The sequence below is a fragment of the Vidua chalybeata genome, chromosome 28 (genome assembly GCF_026979565.1).
Source record: "Vidua chalybeata isolate OUT-0048 chromosome 28, bVidCha1 merged haplotype, whole genome shotgun sequence".
NCBI classification, from domain to species: domain Eukaryota; kingdom Metazoa; phylum Chordata; class Aves; order Passeriformes; family Viduidae; genus Vidua; species Vidua chalybeata.
The window spans coordinates 2076254-2094488 of record NC_071557.1 but is presented as its reverse complement, the minus strand read 5'-3'; the positions used below and the strand labels follow the sequence as shown (position 1 = coordinate 2094488).

Here is an 18235-nt window from a genome sequence, read left to right as displayed (position 1 = left end):
GTTTTATTGCGGCTCAGCCCAAACCCCGGCACCCCCTGCCCCCCTCCCTCCGCTCTTTCCCTCTTCCCTTGTTTTGGAAACACGCAGGGAAGGGGCTGCTCCTTCCTCGCGGCTCAGGGGGCAGCGCATGGGGAGCCGGAGCACCCCGGGCGGCAGGGAGAGCCCTCCCGGCACTGTCCCTCCTTCTCCTCCTTCCCTTCCTTCCCCTGCTCCCCCCGACCCCCGGGGACCCCCCCGGGCCGGGGGTGCTTCGTGGCGCGGCGGCGACGGGAGGCTCGGAGCCGGGAGCGGGGCTGGCAGCGCTCGGTGGCCGCGGCACCCCCGCGCCCCCCGCGCCCGGAGATGCTGCCCACGCCCTTCTCGGTGAGGGACATCCTCAGCCTGGAGGCGCCCGGGGGGCCCCGCGCCGCCCCCGCGGCCCGAGCCGCCCGCAGCCCCGCCGGGCAGGACGAGCCGCGGCCGCGTAAGTGCCCGCGGGACCCTGCGGAGACGGGCGGAGGAGGCGCCGGGGGGACCCCGCGGAGCCGCTCTCGTTCCCCCGGCGCGGATCCCGAGGGCAGCGCTGCATCCTCGCACCCGCCGCTCGCGGTGGTTCCCCTTTTCCCTCCCTTTCCCCCCCTCTTTTTTACCCCCTGGTTTGGAGCATTTTCGGGCATCCCGGTGCGCCCCGGCGCCGCCGCGCATCCCCCGCGCATCCCCGCAGCTCCGGCTGCCCTCGGGGAAACGGGACGGTCCGGGGGTGGATGGGGCTGGGGGTGGATTTGGGATTTTAATGGGTTTTTCCTGCCCGAAGTCTCCCATCGCCGCCGCTTTCGATGTCACCATGGTGTCGCGCTCCGTGAGTTGGCCCCGCTGGGGACACGCCCGGCCCCGGGAGCGCAGAGGATCCCCGAGGGGGGATCGGAGCTGTCCCGCTTCTCCCCGCAGCTAAAATCCCCCAAATTTCCTCTGCTCCGGTTTCCCTAACGTCCGGCGGCGGCAGAGCGTGGAAACCAGTGGGGGCAGAGCGGGAGCACTGGGCAGACTGGGACGCGGACGGGGAGAGGGAGAGGGGACAATTCTGTCCCCTTCACACCTTCCATCACCCAGAGCCTTCCAGCACCCCCTGGAACTCCCGAATTCCCTGCCGAGGTATCCCAGAGCATCCCAGCCGGAGCTTGCTCGTCTGCCGCACAAATTCCCAGCAAATCAGAAATCCCCCAAACCAGCAACTCCCCTCAGATTTAAAGATTTTCCCTCCTCCGCTCCCAGCTCCTTCGGAGTTTTTTAGTTTTGCCGAAATTCAGAGAAATGTGGGATTCTCCTTTCCTGGAGCTGGAGGCAGATCCTGCCGGAGGTCCGGATTCCACAGCAGGATGGTGGGGAAAGGAGATTTAGGGTCTGGAATACTCGAACCTGTTGTGTGCCCGCCTTTCTTTGTGTCTCTCGGGCAAAAACATCAGAGGCGTCATTAGGAGGGGAAAAAAAGGAGGGTTTATCGAGAATTGGTGTAACAGCTTAATATATTTTTAAAAATATTGAATTCTGAATAAATATCACGGGAAAATTCATATTAAATTTACCTAGTATCAACCTTTTCTTTACGAACTGTCAGCCCTACTCCACCCTATTCCCAAGGGTTGCCATTCTCGATTTGATCCCTCCCTCTCAGCTGGATTTGGGTCTGACTTTGCTTTGTTTTTCTCCCTGTGGCAGGAAAATCTCTGCTCGACCCGAGCTTTGAGGCCGAGGAGAAGCCCGGGGAGCCCGGCCAGGCGCCCAGGCAGCGGCAGCGGCGGAAGCCGCGCGTTCTGTTCTCGCAGGCTCAGGTGCTGGAGCTGGAGCGGCGCTTCCAGCGGCAGAAATACCTGTCCGGGCCCGAGCGGGAGCAGCTGGCGCGGCACCTGCAGCTCAGCCCCACGCAGGTGAAGATCTGGTTCCAGAACCGGCGCTACAAGAGCAAGAGGCAGCGGCAGGAGCGGTGCCTGGCGCTGGCCGTGCCCGCGCTGCCCCCGCGCAGGGTGGCGGTGCCCGTGCTGGTGCGGGACGGCAAACCCTGCCTGGGGGGCTCCCGGCCCTTCCCGGCGCCCCACGGAATTCCAGGCCCTTTTCCCTACAGCTCCTGCTACGGCGGCAGCACTCTCGGGGCGGGGTACGCGTACCCCGCGGTGTCCCCAGGTACCACCCCCGGCGGTGCCCAGCGCCAGCCCCCGGCTCCGCCAGCGGGAATCAGCGCCGGGAGCTGGAGGTGAGGAGGGAAGAGGCACCGGGAAAGCTCCCGCGGCTCCCGAGCCGAGCCCTGACCGGGACAGGAGCCGAATCCAAAGGATTTCTGCCAGCCCGGACAGCGGAACAAGCCCTGGAAAGAGAGAGGGGGACGCTGCCCCACAGTGCTGAGACTGGGCACCCAATAATTATAAATTATTTATTATTAAACACAATAATCTGGAGTCTGGCCCTTCCAGCTCCCAAGGGATTTGCTTCACCAGGACATTGCTTTTCCTTCCTCAGGATAAGTGGAAAACAGGGGCCGTGCACATCCCTGGGGTTTTTTTATGGACAATATTTAATGCTTTGTGTTGCTGTATTTTCTAGATTTATTTCTGATTTGTTTTTCTTAATAACTCCCAGCACAGGTATCGATTTCTGCCTTTATTATTATTATTGTTACTATTATTATTATTATTATTTGCAAATAAAAACTGATGGGTGAAATTGTGGTTTTGCTCTCTTGTCATTTCTCACTTTGTATTTTGAATTTTACCATCCGCAATTTGCACCTGAGCATCCAAACCCGAGCCAAAGAAAAATCAAAATCAAATCAAATCCTAATAATCCAGGCAAAAGTCACCTTGTAGTCTAAGTTCGGGAATTCCCGAGGTTTAACCCCTCCAAAATTTTTTCTTCCCACTCTATTCCCGGCAGCTGTTGGAAAAAGCCTTGCGGGAGGAAATGAAAGATTTATCTCTGATCCCAGCCAGCCTCCAGCGTTCCTCACTTCCCAAACGGGACATCCCTGACCCCGGGATCCACCCGAGAGTCCCAGCCGGGCACAGAGGCCGCTCCTCATCCTGCGCTCCGAGGCTTTGGGAACGCCGCCCTTCCCTCCCTCCATCCGCCCGGGCTCACTCGGGGATCCCGAGCAGACCGCGACTCCACAGGGAATTCCCTTTTCCTGCAGTTCCACAGGGAATTTCCTGCAGTTCCACAGAGAATTCCCTTTTCCCTTCAATTCCATAGGGAATTCATTTTCCCTACAATTAAACAGAGAATTCCCTTTTCCCTGCAACTCCACAGGGAATCCCTTTCCCTTCAATTCCACAGGAAAGTCCCTTTTCTCTGCAGTTCCACAGGATCCTTTTCCCTTCAATTCCACAGGGAATTCCTTTTCCCTGCAGTTCCACAGGGAATTTCCTGCAGTTCCACAGAGAATTCCCTTTCCCCTTCAATTCCATAGGGAATTCATTTTTCCTACAATTCCATAGGGAATTCCCTTTCCCTGCAGTTCCACAGGGAATTCCTTTTCCCTGCAGTTCCACAGGGTCCTTTTCCCTGCAGTTCCACAGGGAATTCCTTTTCCCTACAATTCCACAGGGAATTCCTTTTCCCTGCAGTTCCACAGGGAATTTCCTGCAGTTCCACAGAGAATTCCCTTTTCCCTTCAATTCCATAGGGAATTCATTTTTCCTACAATTCCACAGGGAATCCCTTTTCCCTGCAGTTCCACAGGGAATTTCTTTTCCCTACAATTCTATAGGGAATCACTTTCCCTGCAGTTCCACAGGGAATTAATTTTCCCTACAGTTCCCCAGGGAATTCCTTCCCCTGCAATTCCACAGGTTCCTTCTCCCTGCAGTTCCACAGGGATTTTCCCTTTTCTCTGCACTGGGAATTGCTGCTGGCACTGGGATCACCTGGAATCCCGAACTACACTGGGAGTTTTCCTTGGAGGTTCAGCCACAAACTGAGGCAAATCCCAGGAAACTCCCTCAAAGAAAGGCAGAAAACAAGGAGGAAATGGCTTCCCTCAGGAAAAAAAAGCCTGGAAATGGGAATCGTGAGAGCTGGAGGAGCTCTGGGCAAAGCCCCCGGGGACGGGGTGGGATTGTTGGGATTATCCAGGGCAGGGCCAGGATTTGGACTCGATCATCCCTGTGGGTCCCTTCCAGCTCAGGATATTCCCAGTTCCTTCGTAACTCTTCCCAAATTCCCTTTCTCTGCCTAAAACCAGGCTGAGCCATTGGAGCTCCTGAGCTTTTCCAAGCGTTCCGTGAGTTTGGGGGGATAATTTCCAAACCAGAGGCTGCAGAAGGAAAAAGGGCTGGAAGAGCCGCGTTTGGGGCACGTTTGCACAACCGGCTGGCGGCTTCGGGCGGCTGTAACCAAACACCACCTATAAAATCAACAAAGTCCGCAGGGGATTTGAGGGAAATCTTTTGTTTCCCTTTTTAAGGGTAAAAAAAAAAAAAAAAAAAACAACCAGGCCCGCGCTTAGCGGCTGAAGGGGCTGGGTTTGGGAATAAAAGAAGGGATCAGTGCTGATATTCCAGCAGGAAAAGGGGTTTGGAGACAGCAGAGCTGGAGGAGGTCACTGAGAAATTCATATTTAGAGATTTAGAGATTTATTTCAATATGAACTGCCTGCAGTTCCCAGGGATTCTGCCCATGAGCATCACCTGAGCTCCCATGGGATCTTCACCAGGAGATGGATTTGCCACGGGATGGCACAAGGTGAATTTTTAATCCCGTGTTCCCCACACCTGGGGGGTCCCGAGGCCGTCGGGGTTGTTTTCCCCTGACTGAAACTCTGGAAGAACAACCACAAATGAATCAGGTCCTCAGGAAAGGATCTGTTCTAGCAGGCAGCTCCCCTCGCGGTTTTTCTTGGATTTGGGAAGGTTTTGCTCCTTTTGGGTGACCAAGACTTTGTTGTAAAAGGTGTTCAGGATTCTTAATGAATTGAGGAATTAGTCTGAGGTTCAGGCTTAAACTTTCAGCCTTTTCCACGCCAGGATTTGCCTCTGGAGCTGCTCTCCCCGGCTTTTAAATCATCCCCATGCTCTCGTTGGAGCGGCTTTGCAAAGCTGACAAAAACGTCTTTGACATTTTGCCGTTTTCCGACACACTCAGAGTGCGTCAAAGTGGAGCCGTTTGAGGAGGACCCTCAAAATAAATTTAAAAACCACCTAACCCTTTTATTTCTCCTCTTTTCCCCTTGAAAGCAGCGTTTTCCCGAAGAGCTCAGGGGTGGAAATCTTTCCCATAAGCGAAGGGAAGCAGAGCTGGGATTGGGGCGATGGATGCAGAACATCCTCCAAGGATGCTCTCCCAAAAAAACCCGGTCTGGACGCATTTTGATCCCAAAATTCACGTCCTCGTCTTCAGATCCGGGGGTGGATCTGTGAGCAAAGAAAGCGAGGGAGGCGCTGAGGGGCGGCTGTGACCCCACAAATCCACACGCCCTGAGCAGGAGGGAGAAGCAAAGCGGCTCCAAACCAGGCGGGAGCCGAGGCACGGGCGAAGGGCGTAGACCGTGCCAGGCTCTCCAATCAGCCCCGGGAGGTTTGGCTCGGGCCGGATAAATGCGGGGCCGGGCCGGGCGGGGATGCAGCGAGCCCCGGGCAGCGGGAGGAGCAGGGCATGAGCGGCGGGGAGCGGCCGGGACGGCGGCAGAGCTCGGCCCGCACCCCCCCGGCCATGAGCGGCTCCCCCGGGGCAGCCCCGCAGCCCCGGGCCGGCCCCGCCAGGCCCCGCACGTCCTTCCTCATCCAGGACATCCTCTGGGACGCGCCCGAGCGCGCCCGGGGCAGAGGGAATGCGGAGCTGGGAGCGGCCAGCGAGGAGAGCCCCGGGGCCAGCCCGGCCCCGGGACTCCCCCCCGGGGATCCCCATCCCCCGGGAGCCTCGGGGACAGCGCAGGGACCGGACACAGGTAACGGGGGAGCCGCTGGAGGGGAGCGGGAACGGCTGCGCCTGGGAATGGGTCGGGAATTGATCGGGAATGGATCGGGAATGGATCAGGGATGGATCAGGGATGGATCAGGAATTGATCAGGAATGGATCAGGGATGAATCAGGGATGGATCAGGAATGGCTGCGCCTGGGTGGGAGATGGACCGGGAACTGATCGGGAATGGATTGGGAATGGATCGGGAATGGATCAGGGATGGATCAGGAACTGATCGGGAATTGATCGGGAATGAATTGGGGATGGATCAGGAATGAATCAGGAATGGATCAGAGATGGATCAGGAATGGATCAGGAATGGCTGTACCTGAGTCAGGGGTGGATCGGGAATTGATGGGGAATGGATCAGGAATGCAGCAGGAATGGATCAGAGATGGATCAGAGATGGATCAGAGATTGATCAGGGATGGATCAGGAATGGATCAGGGATGGATCAGGAATGGATCAGGAATGGATCAGAGATGGATCAGAAATGGATCAGAGATTGATCAGGGATGGATCAGGAATGGATCAGGAATGCAGCAGGAATGGATCAGGAATGGATCAGAGATGGATCAGAGATTGATCAGGGATGGATCAGGGATGGATCAGGGATGGGTCAGGAATGGCTGTGCTTGAGACAGGGAATTGATTAGGAATGAATCAGGGATGGATCAAGAATGGATCGGGAATGGATCAGACAGTCTGTGCTTAGGTTGGATCAGGGATGGATCAGGAATATCTGAGCTTGGGTCAGGGAATGGATCAGGATCCAGACCCGGCTGCTGGAGCCAGACACTCTCAGATTAAACTCAGGAGCACCCGAGCTGGAGCAGGGGAGAATAAAGAGTTCAGAGACTGAATGAAAACCTTTCCCCCGTGCCCCAAAGGGCTCCAAGCTCGGAATCTGCCTAAAATGTTACTTAAAAACCCAATTTGATGAATTTCTAGAGAGTTTGGGGGAAAAAATTCCCTTTAATGCAAATCCCAGAAAAGGCACCTTGGGCAAGGGGCTGCCCAGAGGGGGAGAAGCAGCATCCCAAAATCCCAGTGGGACACAGGATTTTGGGACAAGATTTTTGGAGAGGGGACTCAGCCTTTCCCTGCCTAAACATCCTGGGCTGAGCTCAAACAGCCCCAAACCCTTTGGAATCCTCCAGCACTGTCTCTCACCCCGACAGCCCTACCAGGGGAATTTTGGCTTTCCAGCCCAATTCTATTAACAGAAATTCCTACATAAAAGCTCTGGGATTCCAGGAACAACCAGGATTCACAAAGCTGGGAATGAAATCCCTTGTTTTTTTCTTGAGCTTCTGTTTGCGCTTTAAGAAAACAAATGAAGAAATTATCAAAAGCCAAAAAAATTGGCTAATTTCCATCTGGATAATGCTCAAAAAGGGATTAACTCCATAAATAAAATAACTGAGGGGTTTTAGCTGTTGTGAGTGAGACTTCCCGGGTGCTCAGCACCTTCCTGGCTCCTGACTCCTGATCCATCAAGAATTAGTTGGAGATCCAAGGCCAGGCCTGAAGTTTGAGGTGTAAAGGGTTAAAACTGCCCTAAAATCTCTTGGCATTGCCTTGGAGTTATGGGATGGAAAAGGCAGGGATTTATTCCGATGTTCTCCCCCTGCAGTCTGCCCTGAGCTGCTCCCACTTCCTACTGGGGAGCCATTCCCTTGAGGATTGAGGAGCTTGAGGATTTATTTCCTTCGGGAATTCTGCTTTTCCCACAGGCACGGCAGGATACTCCAAAGCAGGGCTTGATATGAATCCTGCAAAAAAATTTCCTTCGAGGCCATTTTGGACATAACACCAGAACCTTGGGATTTAGGGAGTCCTCCACCAGCACTGGAAAATATCCCTTTTGGGGGATTTTATTCCATCCTATCCTATCCTATCCTATCCTATCCTATCCTATCCTATCCTATCCCATCCTGTTTTATCTGGGGATGTTATTCCATTCTGTCCTATACTATTTTATTTGAGGATATTATTCCATCCTATCCCATTTTATTTGGGCATATTATTCCACTCTATCCTATTTTATTTGAGGATATTATTCTATCCTATCCTATTTTATTTGAGGATATTATTCTGTCCTATCCTGTTTTATTTGGGGATATTATTCCATCCCATCCCATTTTATTTGGGGATATTAGTCCATCCTATTCCATTTTATTTGGGGATATTATTCCATCCTATCCTATCCTATCCTATCCTATCCTATCATTATTCCTATCCTTATTCCTATTCCTAGTCCTATTCCAGCACTGGATAATATCCCTTTTTGGGGATTTTATCCTATTCTATCCTATTCTTATTCCTATTCTTATTCCTATTCCTATTCTTATTCCTATTCCTATTCCTATTCCTATTCCTATTCCTATTCCTATCTCTATCCCTATCCCTATTTCCATCCACCCTTTGGATCTCTGTTCCTATGGAATTCAGGAGGATATGAATTAAAATCTCTCATTTAGGAAGCCAAAACTCCCCTACATGATTCTCACACCATTAAATTAAAACACAGGGAATATGGGAAATAGGAATAGAAATTAGGATTTTTTTTTCCTCTCTGTAAGGAGGAAAACCAAGTCATTTTGGTAGGATTTTTTTTCTGAGTGGGAACTTTGTTCCAAGTGGGAACTTTTTTCCGAGTGGGGATCTTTGTCCAAGTGAGAATTTTTGTCCAGGTGGGAATTTTTGTCCAGGTGGGGATTTTCCTCCAGGTGGGAATTTTTGTCCAGGTGGGAATTTTTGCCCAGGTGGGAATTTTTGTCCAAGTGGGGATCTTGTCCAGGTGGGAAGTTTTGTCCAGGTGAGGATCTTTGTCCAAGTGAGAATTTTTGTCCAAGTGAGAATTTTTGTCCAGGTGGGGATCTTTGTCCAAGTGAGGATTTTTGTCCAAGCGGGGATCTTTGTCCAGGTGAGGGTCTTTGTCCAGGTGGGAATTTTTGCCCAGGTGAGGATTTTGTCCAGGTGGGAATTTTTGTCCAGGTGGGAATTTTTGTCCAGGTGGGGATCTTTGTCCAAGTGGGGATTTTTGTCCAGGTGAGGATTTTTTTCCAAGTGGGGATTTTTGTCCAAGTGAGGATTTTTGTCCAAGTGGGGATCTTTGTCCAGGTGAGGATCTTTGTCCAGGTGAGAATTTTTGTCCAGGTGAGGATCTTTGCCCAGGTGAAAATTTTTGTCCAGGTGAGGATCTTTGTCCAGGTGGGAATTTTTGTCCAGATGGGGATCTTTGTCCAAGTGGGGATCTTTGTCCAAGTGAGGATTTTTGTCCAGGTGAGGATTTTTCTCCAGGTGGGAATTTTTGTCCAGGCGAGGACTTTTCCAAGCCGTTCTTTCCCAATTCTTCCCTTCCCAGGCGCCCCGGTGGAGAGGTTCCTGCCCGAGTGCGCCCCCGGCGCGCACCCCATGGCCCCGCAGCCTCCCAGGCAGGGCAAACGCTCCCGAGCCGCCTTTTCCCACAGCCAGGTGATCGAACTGGAGCGGAAATTCAGCCACCAGAAATACCTGTCAGCCCCGGAGAGAGCGCACCTGGCGCGGCACCTGCAGCTCACCGAGACCCAGGTGAAGATCTGGTTCCAGAACAGGAGGTACAAGACCAAGAGGAAACAGGTGGTGGCCGGGATGAGCCGCTTGGACTCGCAGCAGGAAGCGCCAGAATTCCCGGGAATGTCGCTGCTGGCGCTCAGGGGCGCCTGGCCCTACCTGCCCTGGCTCTACTACGTCAATTCCTGGAGCCCCTCCTGGTAGAAATGGCTTTTTTGGGGTCATTCCATCAATCCAGAGGGGAGGGATTGCAGCGACAGCGCTTTGTAGCGGCAGAGAACGCTGTCCAAAGAAAAACCAAGCCAAAATTTTAATGCCACTTAATTCAGTGTTTGATGGCGGCGCTCTGGGAATTCCCAGGGGATCCGTGGCTGCTCCATCCCTGGAAGTGCCCAAATCCAGGCTGGAGCTGAGGGCGCCTGGCCTTACCTGCCCTGGGGAATTCCTGGAGCCCCTCCTGCTGGAACCTGCATTTCTGTGTGGAAAATACCATTTTTCCCTAAATTTGGGCTTGTTTTACTCTGTGTTGCTCTTCCCAGAGCTGACTGGGGGTGGGATTTTCAGTGGCAGCACAAACATCTCTGGTTACTAACATTGAAATAACCAAAAAAAAGCCCAACATTTTAACAACAGTTAATTCAGAGTTTGATTGCAACGCTCTGGGAATTCTTAGGGAATCTGTAGCTGCTCCATCCCTGGAAGGGCCCAAATCCAAGCTGGACGGGGTTTGGAGCTGAGGTCGCCTGGCCTTTCCTACCCTGCCTGTACTAGGTCAGTTCCTGGAGCCCCTTCTGGTAGAAATGGCTTTTTTGGGTTAAAAGATCTGTTTTTTCCTTCAGTCCAGAGGGGAGGGATTGCAGTGACAGCATTTTGTAATGGCAGCATGAAATTCTCTCACCACTAACACTGAAATAAGTGAAAAAAAAGCCCCAAAATTTAATTGCAATGCTCTGGGAATTCCCACGCCTGCCCATCCCTGGAAGTGCCCAAATCCAGGCTGGAGCTGAGGGTGCCTGGCCTTACCTGCCCTGGGGAATTCCTGGAGCTCCTCCTGATAGAAACTGCTTTTCTGGGAGGAAAATCCCCAGTTTTTCTTTAATTTCCGAGCAGAAGGATTTGCAGTAGTGGCAGCTTAAAGTTTGCTCCTCACTAACACTGAAATAACCAAAAAAAAAGCCCGAAATTTTAAAAACAATTAATTCAGTGTTTGATTGCAATGCTCTGGGAATTCCCAGGGGATCCTTGGCTGCTCCATCCTGGAAGTGCCCAAATCCAGGCTGGATGGGGCTTGGAGCCCCTCCTGGTAGAAACTGCATTTTTCGGTGGAAAATATCATTTTTTTTCCCAAAATTTGGGGTGGTTTAACTCTTTGTTGCTCTTCCTAAAGCAGATTGGGGGCAGGATTTTCAGTGGCAGCACAAACATCTCTGGCCACTCACACTGAAATAACCAGAGAAAAACCAAACCAAAATTTTAATGCCACTTAATTCAGAGTTTGATGGCGACGCTCTGGGAATTCCCAGGGGATCCGTGGCTGCTCCATCCCTGGAAGTGCCCAAATCCAGGCTGGAGCTGAGGGCGCCTGGCCCTACCTGCCCTGGGGAATTCCTGGAGCCCCTCCTGGTAGAACCTGCATTTCTGGGAGGAAAAAGTCATTTTTCCCTAAATTTGGGCTGGTTTATCTCTGTGTTGCTCTTCCCAGAGCTGACTGGGGGTGGGATTTTCAGTGGCAGCACAAACATCTCTGGTTACTAACACTGAAATAACCAGAGAAAAACCAAACCAAAATTTTAATGCCACTTAATTCAGAGTTTGTTGGCGACGCTCTGGGAATTCCCAGGGGATCCGTGGCTGGAAGTGCCCAAACCCCGTGCCCAGGCGGAGGTGCCCTGGATGCCACCCCGGGAGGGACAATGGGGCAGTGACAGACGAGCTTTGCATATCCGGGTGTTGGCCCTGCCGAGCAGCCCCGGGCTGGCAAAGCAGGAGCGGCCCCAGGGCTGGACTTGCAGAGCAGCAAATCCCCACTGCAGGCGGAATTTGGGGGTTGGAGTTGTATTTTTCCAACCCAAACCCCCCCAGGATTCCATAGATCAGCCCAATTCCCAGCGCTGGGTCACAGGAGCAGCAACAGAAAGATCCCAACGAGTCGTTTTTAGGGGGAGAAATTCCCATTTACGCTTACAGAATAGCAAAAATTGAAATTTTTAAAAACTAAGTGCACTTAAAGTATTATCAATTCCATGGGAAAAGTGTGGGAATAAAGGAGATTTCCTTTTTTAGATTAAAAAAAAAATCCTTAACATTGGATATTAAGGAATATTTTCTTAAATATTTCCTGAATATTTCTTTAATATTTCCTTAAATATTTCCTGAGCACTTCCTTAAATGACTTTTAATGGGTTTTCTCAGCTGGAAATGTATTTTCTCAGTTGGAGTAGCTCAGCAAAGCCCTGCCCGAGCAGATTTAACCTCCTGGGACTAAAATCCACCGAGGTTTCTTCCCCTGGGAAGCTCCAGGAATGTTCCTCGGATTCCTGCTCTTCCCGGTGCTCCCTCCTGGAGCAGGGAAACGCAAACAACAAAGAACGGGAAGGAACTGCCCGGATCTCCCCCTTTTCCCACAGGATTTTTTGGGATTTCTCTTTGGTCTGGTGAATGCTGTGAGCTGCCAGGCAGAGGAGGCAAAAATTCCAGGGGTGAAATTCCAGGGAAGGGAGGGCAGGGAGTGGAGGACAGCCAGACTCGGGAGCTGGGAATTTTCCTCTCGCTATCAGAACTTCTGAGCTTTGGAGGCCGAGCCGCGGCTCTGGGATTGTCTCAAAGTAACTTTTCCTATCTGCCCGTGCCGGGCACCCCCGAGCCGGGCTGCGGAGGGAAGGACATCTCGTCCCGCCGCGCCGAAACTGCCCGAGCCGGCTCTCACCGCCTCGGGAACGCCGGGAATTCCCTTCGTGGCCGCAAAGCTGGGAACGACCCCCGAGGGCACCTCCGGGCCGAACCCCGCGGGGATCACTGCCGAGCCGGGGACAGGCGCGACACCGCGCTTAGCTAAAACCGGCACGGGCACCGGGCTTAGCTAAAACCGGCACGGGCACCGGGCTTGGCTAAAACCGGCACAGACACCGAGCTTAGCTAAAAATGGCACGGGCACCGGGTTTAGCTAAAACCGGCACGGGCACCGAGCTTAGCTAAAACCGGCACGGACACCGAGCTTAGCTAAAACCGATACAGACACCGCGCTTTGCTAAAACCGGCACGGGCACCGGGCTTGGCTAAAACCGGCACGGGCACCGGGCTTGGCTAAAACCGGCACGGGCACCGGGCTTAGCTAAAACCGGCACGGGCACCGGGCTTGGCTAAAACCGGCACAGACACCGAGCTTAGCTAAAAATGGCACGGGCACCGGGTTTAGCTAAAACCGGCACGGGCACCGAGCTTAGCTAAAACCGGCACGGACACCGAGCTTAGCTAAAACCGGCACGGGCACCGGGCTTAGCTAAAACCGGCACGGGCACCGGGCTTGGCTAAAACCGATACAGACACCGCGCTTTGCTAAAACCGGCACGGGCACCGGGCTTGGCTAAAACCGGCACGGGCACCGGGCTTGGCTAAAACCGGCACGGACACCGGGCTTAGCTAAAACCGGCACGGGCACCGGGCTTGGCTAAAACCGACACAGACACCGAGCTTAGCTAAAAATGGCACGGGCACCGGGTTTAGCTAAAACCGGCACGGGCACCGAGCTTAGCTAAAACCGACACAGATACCGCGCTTTGCTAAAACCGGCACGGGCACCGGGCTTGGCTAAAACCGGCACGGACACCGGGCTTAGCTAAAACCGGCACGGGCACCGGGCTTAGCTAAAACCGGCACGGGCACCGAGCTTAGCTAAAACCGGCACAGACACCGCGCTTTGCTAAAACTGGCACGGGCACCGGGCTTAGCTAAAACCGGCACGGGCACCGGGCTTGGCTAAAACCGGCACAGACACCGAGCTTAGCTAAAAATGGCACGGGCACCGGGTTTAGCTAAAACCGGCACGGGCACCGAGCTTAGCTAAAACCGGCACGGACACCGAGCTTAGCTAAAACCGATACAGACACCGCGCTTTGCTAAAACCGGCACGGGCACCGGGCTTAGCTAAAACCGGCACAGACACCGGGCTTGGCTAAAACCGGCTGGGACACCGAGCTTAACTAAAACCGGCTGGGACACCGAGCTTAACTAAAACCGCCACGGACACCGAGCTTAGCTAAAACCGGCACGGGCACCGTGCTTGGCTAAAACCGGCTGGGACACCGAGCTTAACTAAAACCGGCTGGGACACCGAGCTTAACTAAAACCGGCTGGGACACCGAGCTTAACTAAAACCGCCACGGACACCGAGCTTAACTAAAACCAGCTCGGAGCATCCCGCACTGCACGGGCTGGGGTGGGAATGTTCCACTGGGAGGGGCTGGGCTGGGCTGGGAAAAGGGGATTAAACTGGGAATGAGATCTGAGCTGGAAATGAGATCTAAACTGAAACTTAAATCTAAACTAGAAATGAGATCTGAACTGAAAATTAGAACTAAGCTGGAAATGAGATCTAAACTGGAAAATAAACTGAAAATGAGATCTAAACTGGAAATGAGATCTGAACTGGAAATGAAATCCAAAATAAAAATTAGAACTAAACTGAAAAAAATCGAAACTGAAAATAAAATCTAAACTGAAATTGAGATCTAAACTGGAAATGAGATCTAAACTGACAATTAAATCTAAACTGAAAATGAGATCTGAGCTAAAATTCGGATCTAAACTAAAAATGACACCTAAACGGAAAATGAGACCTAAACTGAAAATAAAACCTAAACTGGAAATAAAACCTAAACTGAAAATAAAACTAAAACTGAGACCTAAAGTAAAAAATTAGATCAAAACTGAAAATGCGATGCAAACTAAAAGTGAGGTCTAAGCTGAATTTCTTGGGTGCTTCTTTGGGGAAATGTCGCTGTCACGGCTGATTTTTTTTCCTGCTCGGGGTTTCCAACCCCAAATCTCCTCCTCGAGCTCCCGATCCCAAGAGTTCTCCCCAAACGCCGCAGTTCTGCTTTTACCGCGGGTTTTGGTGCCGCTCCCTCTGCTCTGGGAGCCTTTGGAATAAAACTGCAGCGTTTGTGCAAAGAACGAGCGGCTTCGAGGGGTTCTGTCCTGGATTTGGGGTTTGGGACCTGGATTTGGGGTTTGAGACCTGGATTTGGGGTTTGGGACCTGGATTTGGGGTTTTGGACCTGGATTTGGGGTTTTGGACCTGGAATTGGGGTTTGTATCCCGGGTTTGGGGTTTTTATCCCAGGTTTGGGGTTTCTGTCCTGCCTTTGGGGTTTGGGACCTGGATTTGGGGTTTATATCCCGGGTTTGGGGTTTCTGTCCTGCCTTTGGGGTTTGGGACCTGGATTTGGGGTTTGGGACCTGTCTTTGGGGTTTCTGTCCTGCCTTTGGGGTTTGGGACCTGGATTTGGGGTTTGGGACCTGGATTTGGGGTTTTTATACCGGGTTTGGGGTTTCTGTCCTGCCTTTGGGGTTTTTATCCCAGGTTTGGGGTTTCTGTCCTGCCTTTGGGGTTTGGGACCTGGATTTGGGGTCTTTATCCCAGGTTTGGGGTTTTGGACCTGGGTTTGGGGTTTGGGACCTGGATTTGGGGTTTTTATCCCGGGTTTGGGGTTTTTATCCCAGGTTTGGGGTTTCTGTCCTGCCTTTGGGGTTTGGGACCTGGATTTGGGGTTTATATCCCGGGTTTGGGGTTTCTGTCCTGCCTTGGGGGTTTGGGACCTGGATTTGGGGTTTTGGACCTGGATTTGGGGTTTTGGACCTGGAATTGGGGTTTGTATCCCGGGTTTGGGGTTTTTATCCCAGGTTTGGGGTTTCTGTCCTGCCTTTGGGGTTTGGGACCTGGATTTGGGGTTTATATCCCGGGTTTGGGGTTTCTGTCCTGCCTTGGGGGTTTGGGACCTGGATTTGGGGTTTGGGACCTGGATTTGGGGTTTTGGACCTGGATTTGGGGTTTTGGACCTGGAATTGGGGTTTGTATCCCGGGTTTGGGGTTTTTATCCCAGGTTTGGGGTTTCTGTCCTGCCTTTGGGGTTTGGGACCTGGATTTGGGGTTTATATCCCGGGTTTGGGGTTTCTGTCCTGCTTTTGGGGTTTGGGACCTGGATTTGGGGTTTGGGACCTGGATTTGGGGTTTTGGACCTGGATTTGGGGTTTTGGACCTGGAATTGGGGTTTGTATCCCGGGTTTGGGGTTTTTATCCCAGGTTTGGGGTTTCTGTCCTGCCTTCGGGTTTTCTATCCCAGGTTTGGGGTTTTTATCCCAGGTTTGGGGTTTCTGTCCCGGGTTTGGGGTTTTTGTCCTGCCTTTGGGGTTTTTATCCAGGGTTTGGGGGATTTTATCCCAGGTTTGGGGATTTTTATCCCAGGGTTGGGTTTTTTATCCCAGGGTTGGGGTTTTTATCCCAGGGTTGTGGGTTTTATCCCAGGTTTGGGAATTTATCCCAGGTTTGGAGTTTTTGTCCTGGGTTTGGGGTTTTTGTCTTACCTTTGGGGTTTTTATCCCAGGGTTGGGGTTTTTATCCCAGGTTTGGGGTTTTTATCACAGGTTTAGGGTTTCTGTCCCGGGTTTGGGGTTTTTGTCCTGCCTTTGGGGTTTTTATCCCAGGGTTGAGGTTTTTCTCCCAGGTTTGGGGTTCTTTCCATCCCTGTTCCTCCTGTGAGTGACCCTGAGTGTCCCAGCAGCACCAAAAACTGGGACACAGCTCCCTGGAGTGAGGTTTGAGTGAGGAACTATCCCAAAATTCCCATCCATCCCTATTTTTTAGGTGCTCAGCGCCCAATCCTGCCCCATCCCTCCTCCAGCCAGGCAAAAAGCATCCCTCAGCACCCCCAATCCCAATTCCAGGTGATTATTCCCCAAAAGTTGGAATTTACAAGTGAAATTCTTTCCTTAGCACCCCCAAACCCCACAATTTCAGCACCATCCAGGGTTTTGGAAGCCCCATCCTGGTTATTTCTACTCCTGCTTTCCAGAGTCCTGGAATCCCCGTCAGGGGCAGGTTTGGGGTTTTTTTTAGGACCATAAATACAGGGATTTGTCCAGGGAATTTTCACTGTGGATGTTCCCCCTCGGAGGGTGGGGAGGGACTGGCCTCGGTCCCAGCTGTCCCCACACTCCCTCCCTCCCTCCTGCTGCTCTTCCCAGATGGAAAATTATCCCCAGTCCCTGCCTTATTCCCAGTTTAGGTTCTATTCTGGTAAATTAATAAAAAATTTACTAAAAAAAAAAATCCCCAAAGCAGGAATGAAATGGGAAAATGGAGCTGGGAGTGGAGCCCAAGCCAGCTCTCCAGGCCCTGATCCCGTCACTCGCTTTGGGAAAAGCTCCTTTCCAAGGGGATGGTTTGTCCCAGGCAGGGACACCCTCAACCCCATAGCGGGGCTGGATTTGGGATTTCCCAAATGCTGAGCATCCCCCTGCTCCCTAATCCAGCTGCATCCCAAATGTTGCTGCCAAACAGCAAAGTGCAGGTGGGATCCTGCCAAAAAGTTCTGGGATGAGCCGGGCTGGAGCAGGGATGAGGCAGCAGCACCGGATCCATCCCAGCTCTGTTGGGAGAAAGCCCCTGGCTGCCTCAGCCCTGCCCTCCCTCCTCCCCTCCCATCCCAAGGGGGTTTTTATGGACATAAATCACACTTCCAGAGCGTTTCCCCTTTATTTTCCAAGCACAAAGCACCAGGACAAACAAAAAAGGGGCTGAGCTGTTTGATAAGGAAATCCTTGGGGAGTGTGAAGGCATCAATCATTCCCAGGGGATAAATATCCCCGTGATGAATGGGGACCGGGAAAATCCCACACCTGACTCCAGAGCCAGGGGGTGCCACCAGCCCTAAGGAAGCAGAATTCCTCTTTGTGCCCAAGTGGGAAGGGAAAACATCGTTTAAATCCCTCATGATCCATCGGGATTATCCCAGGGCTGGTGCTGCCACAACGCTGCCCCTGCTCGGGGCCAAATCATTTCTTTAAAGGATAAAAAAACTCCCAAAAATATACAAGAGGGAGGGAGGAGGCTGCCTGAGGATAATGGGAGTGCTGAGCAGCATTTGCATGCCCTGAACCACATTCCTGGCAGAAATCCGGGGACTGGAGCCAAGGAAAGCCTCGGCTGAAGGGTTTGCAGAGCGCTGGGAACGGGTTTGGGGCACGGAGAGGGGTGGGAAGGGCAAGGACACCCCTGGGGTGCAGCAGGGATCCTCAGGGGAGAGCAGGAGAGCTCTGGGAATGGGAATGGATCCTTTGGGATGTGGGGATCCTCCAGGGGAGAGCAGGAGAGCTCTGGGAATGGGAATGGATCCTTTGGGATGTGGGGATGTTCTCCCAGGAGAGCAGGAAAGCTCTTGGGAGTGAGGATGGATCCTTTGGGATGTGGGGATCCTCCAGGGGAGAGTGGGAAAGCTCTGGGAATGGGAATGGATCCTTTGGGATGTGGGGATGTTCTCCCACAAAAGCAGGAAATCTCTTGCGAATGGGAATGGATTTTTTTTTGGGATGTGGGGATTTTCTCCTAGGAGAGCAGGAAAGCTCTGGGAATGGGAATGGATCCTTTGGGATGTGGGGATGTTCTCCCAGGAGAGCAGAAAAGCTCTGGGAATGGGAATGGATCCTTTGGGATGTGGGGATGTTCTCCCACAAAAGCAGGAAATCTCTTGGGAATG

The 18235-nt window shown here is 52.5% G+C and overlaps 2 protein-coding genes across 2 annotated transcripts; both read left to right on the top strand.

Annotated features, from left to right (window-relative positions):
- Positions 1-342: 342 nt before the first annotated feature.
- NKX2-6 (NK2 homeobox 6) lies at positions 343-2231 on the top strand. The gene is made up of 2 exons (XM_053966699.1): positions 343-463; positions 1696-2231. Exons 1-2 carry the CDS (start codon positions 343-345, stop codon positions 2229-2231), a joined length of 657 nt encoding a protein of 218 aa, XP_053822674.1.
- Positions 2232-5600: 3369 nt separating this feature from the next.
- Positions 5601-14655, top strand: NKX3-1 (NK3 homeobox 1). The gene is made up of 2 exons (XM_053966696.1): positions 5601-5911; positions 9296-14655. The coding sequence occupies exons 1-2, from the start codon at positions 5620-5622 to the stop codon at positions 9685-9687; spliced, it is 684 nt and encodes a 227-aa protein (XP_053822671.1). The 5' UTR covers positions 5601-5619; the 3' UTR covers positions 9688-14655.
- Positions 14656-18235: the final 3580 nt, after the last annotated feature.

Excerpts from the sequence above, each read along its gene's own strand:
- NKX3-1 (XM_053966696.1), top strand. The coding sequence starts at position 5,620 with ATGAGCGGCGGGGAGCGGCCGGGACGGCGGCAGAGCTCGGCCCGCACC. Across the intron at positions 5,912-9,295 it reads AGCGCAGGGACCGGACACAG|GCGCCCCGGTGGAGAGGTTC; the intron begins GTAACGGGGGAG and ends TTCCCTTCCCAG.
- NKX2-6 (XM_053966699.1), top strand. The coding sequence starts at position 343 with ATGCTGCCCACGCCCTTCTCGGTGAGGGACATCCTCAGCCTGGAGGCG. Across the intron at positions 464-1,695 it reads GCAGGACGAGCCGCGGCCGC|GAAAATCTCTGCTCGACCCG; the intron begins GTAAGTGCCCGC and ends TCCCTGTGGCAG.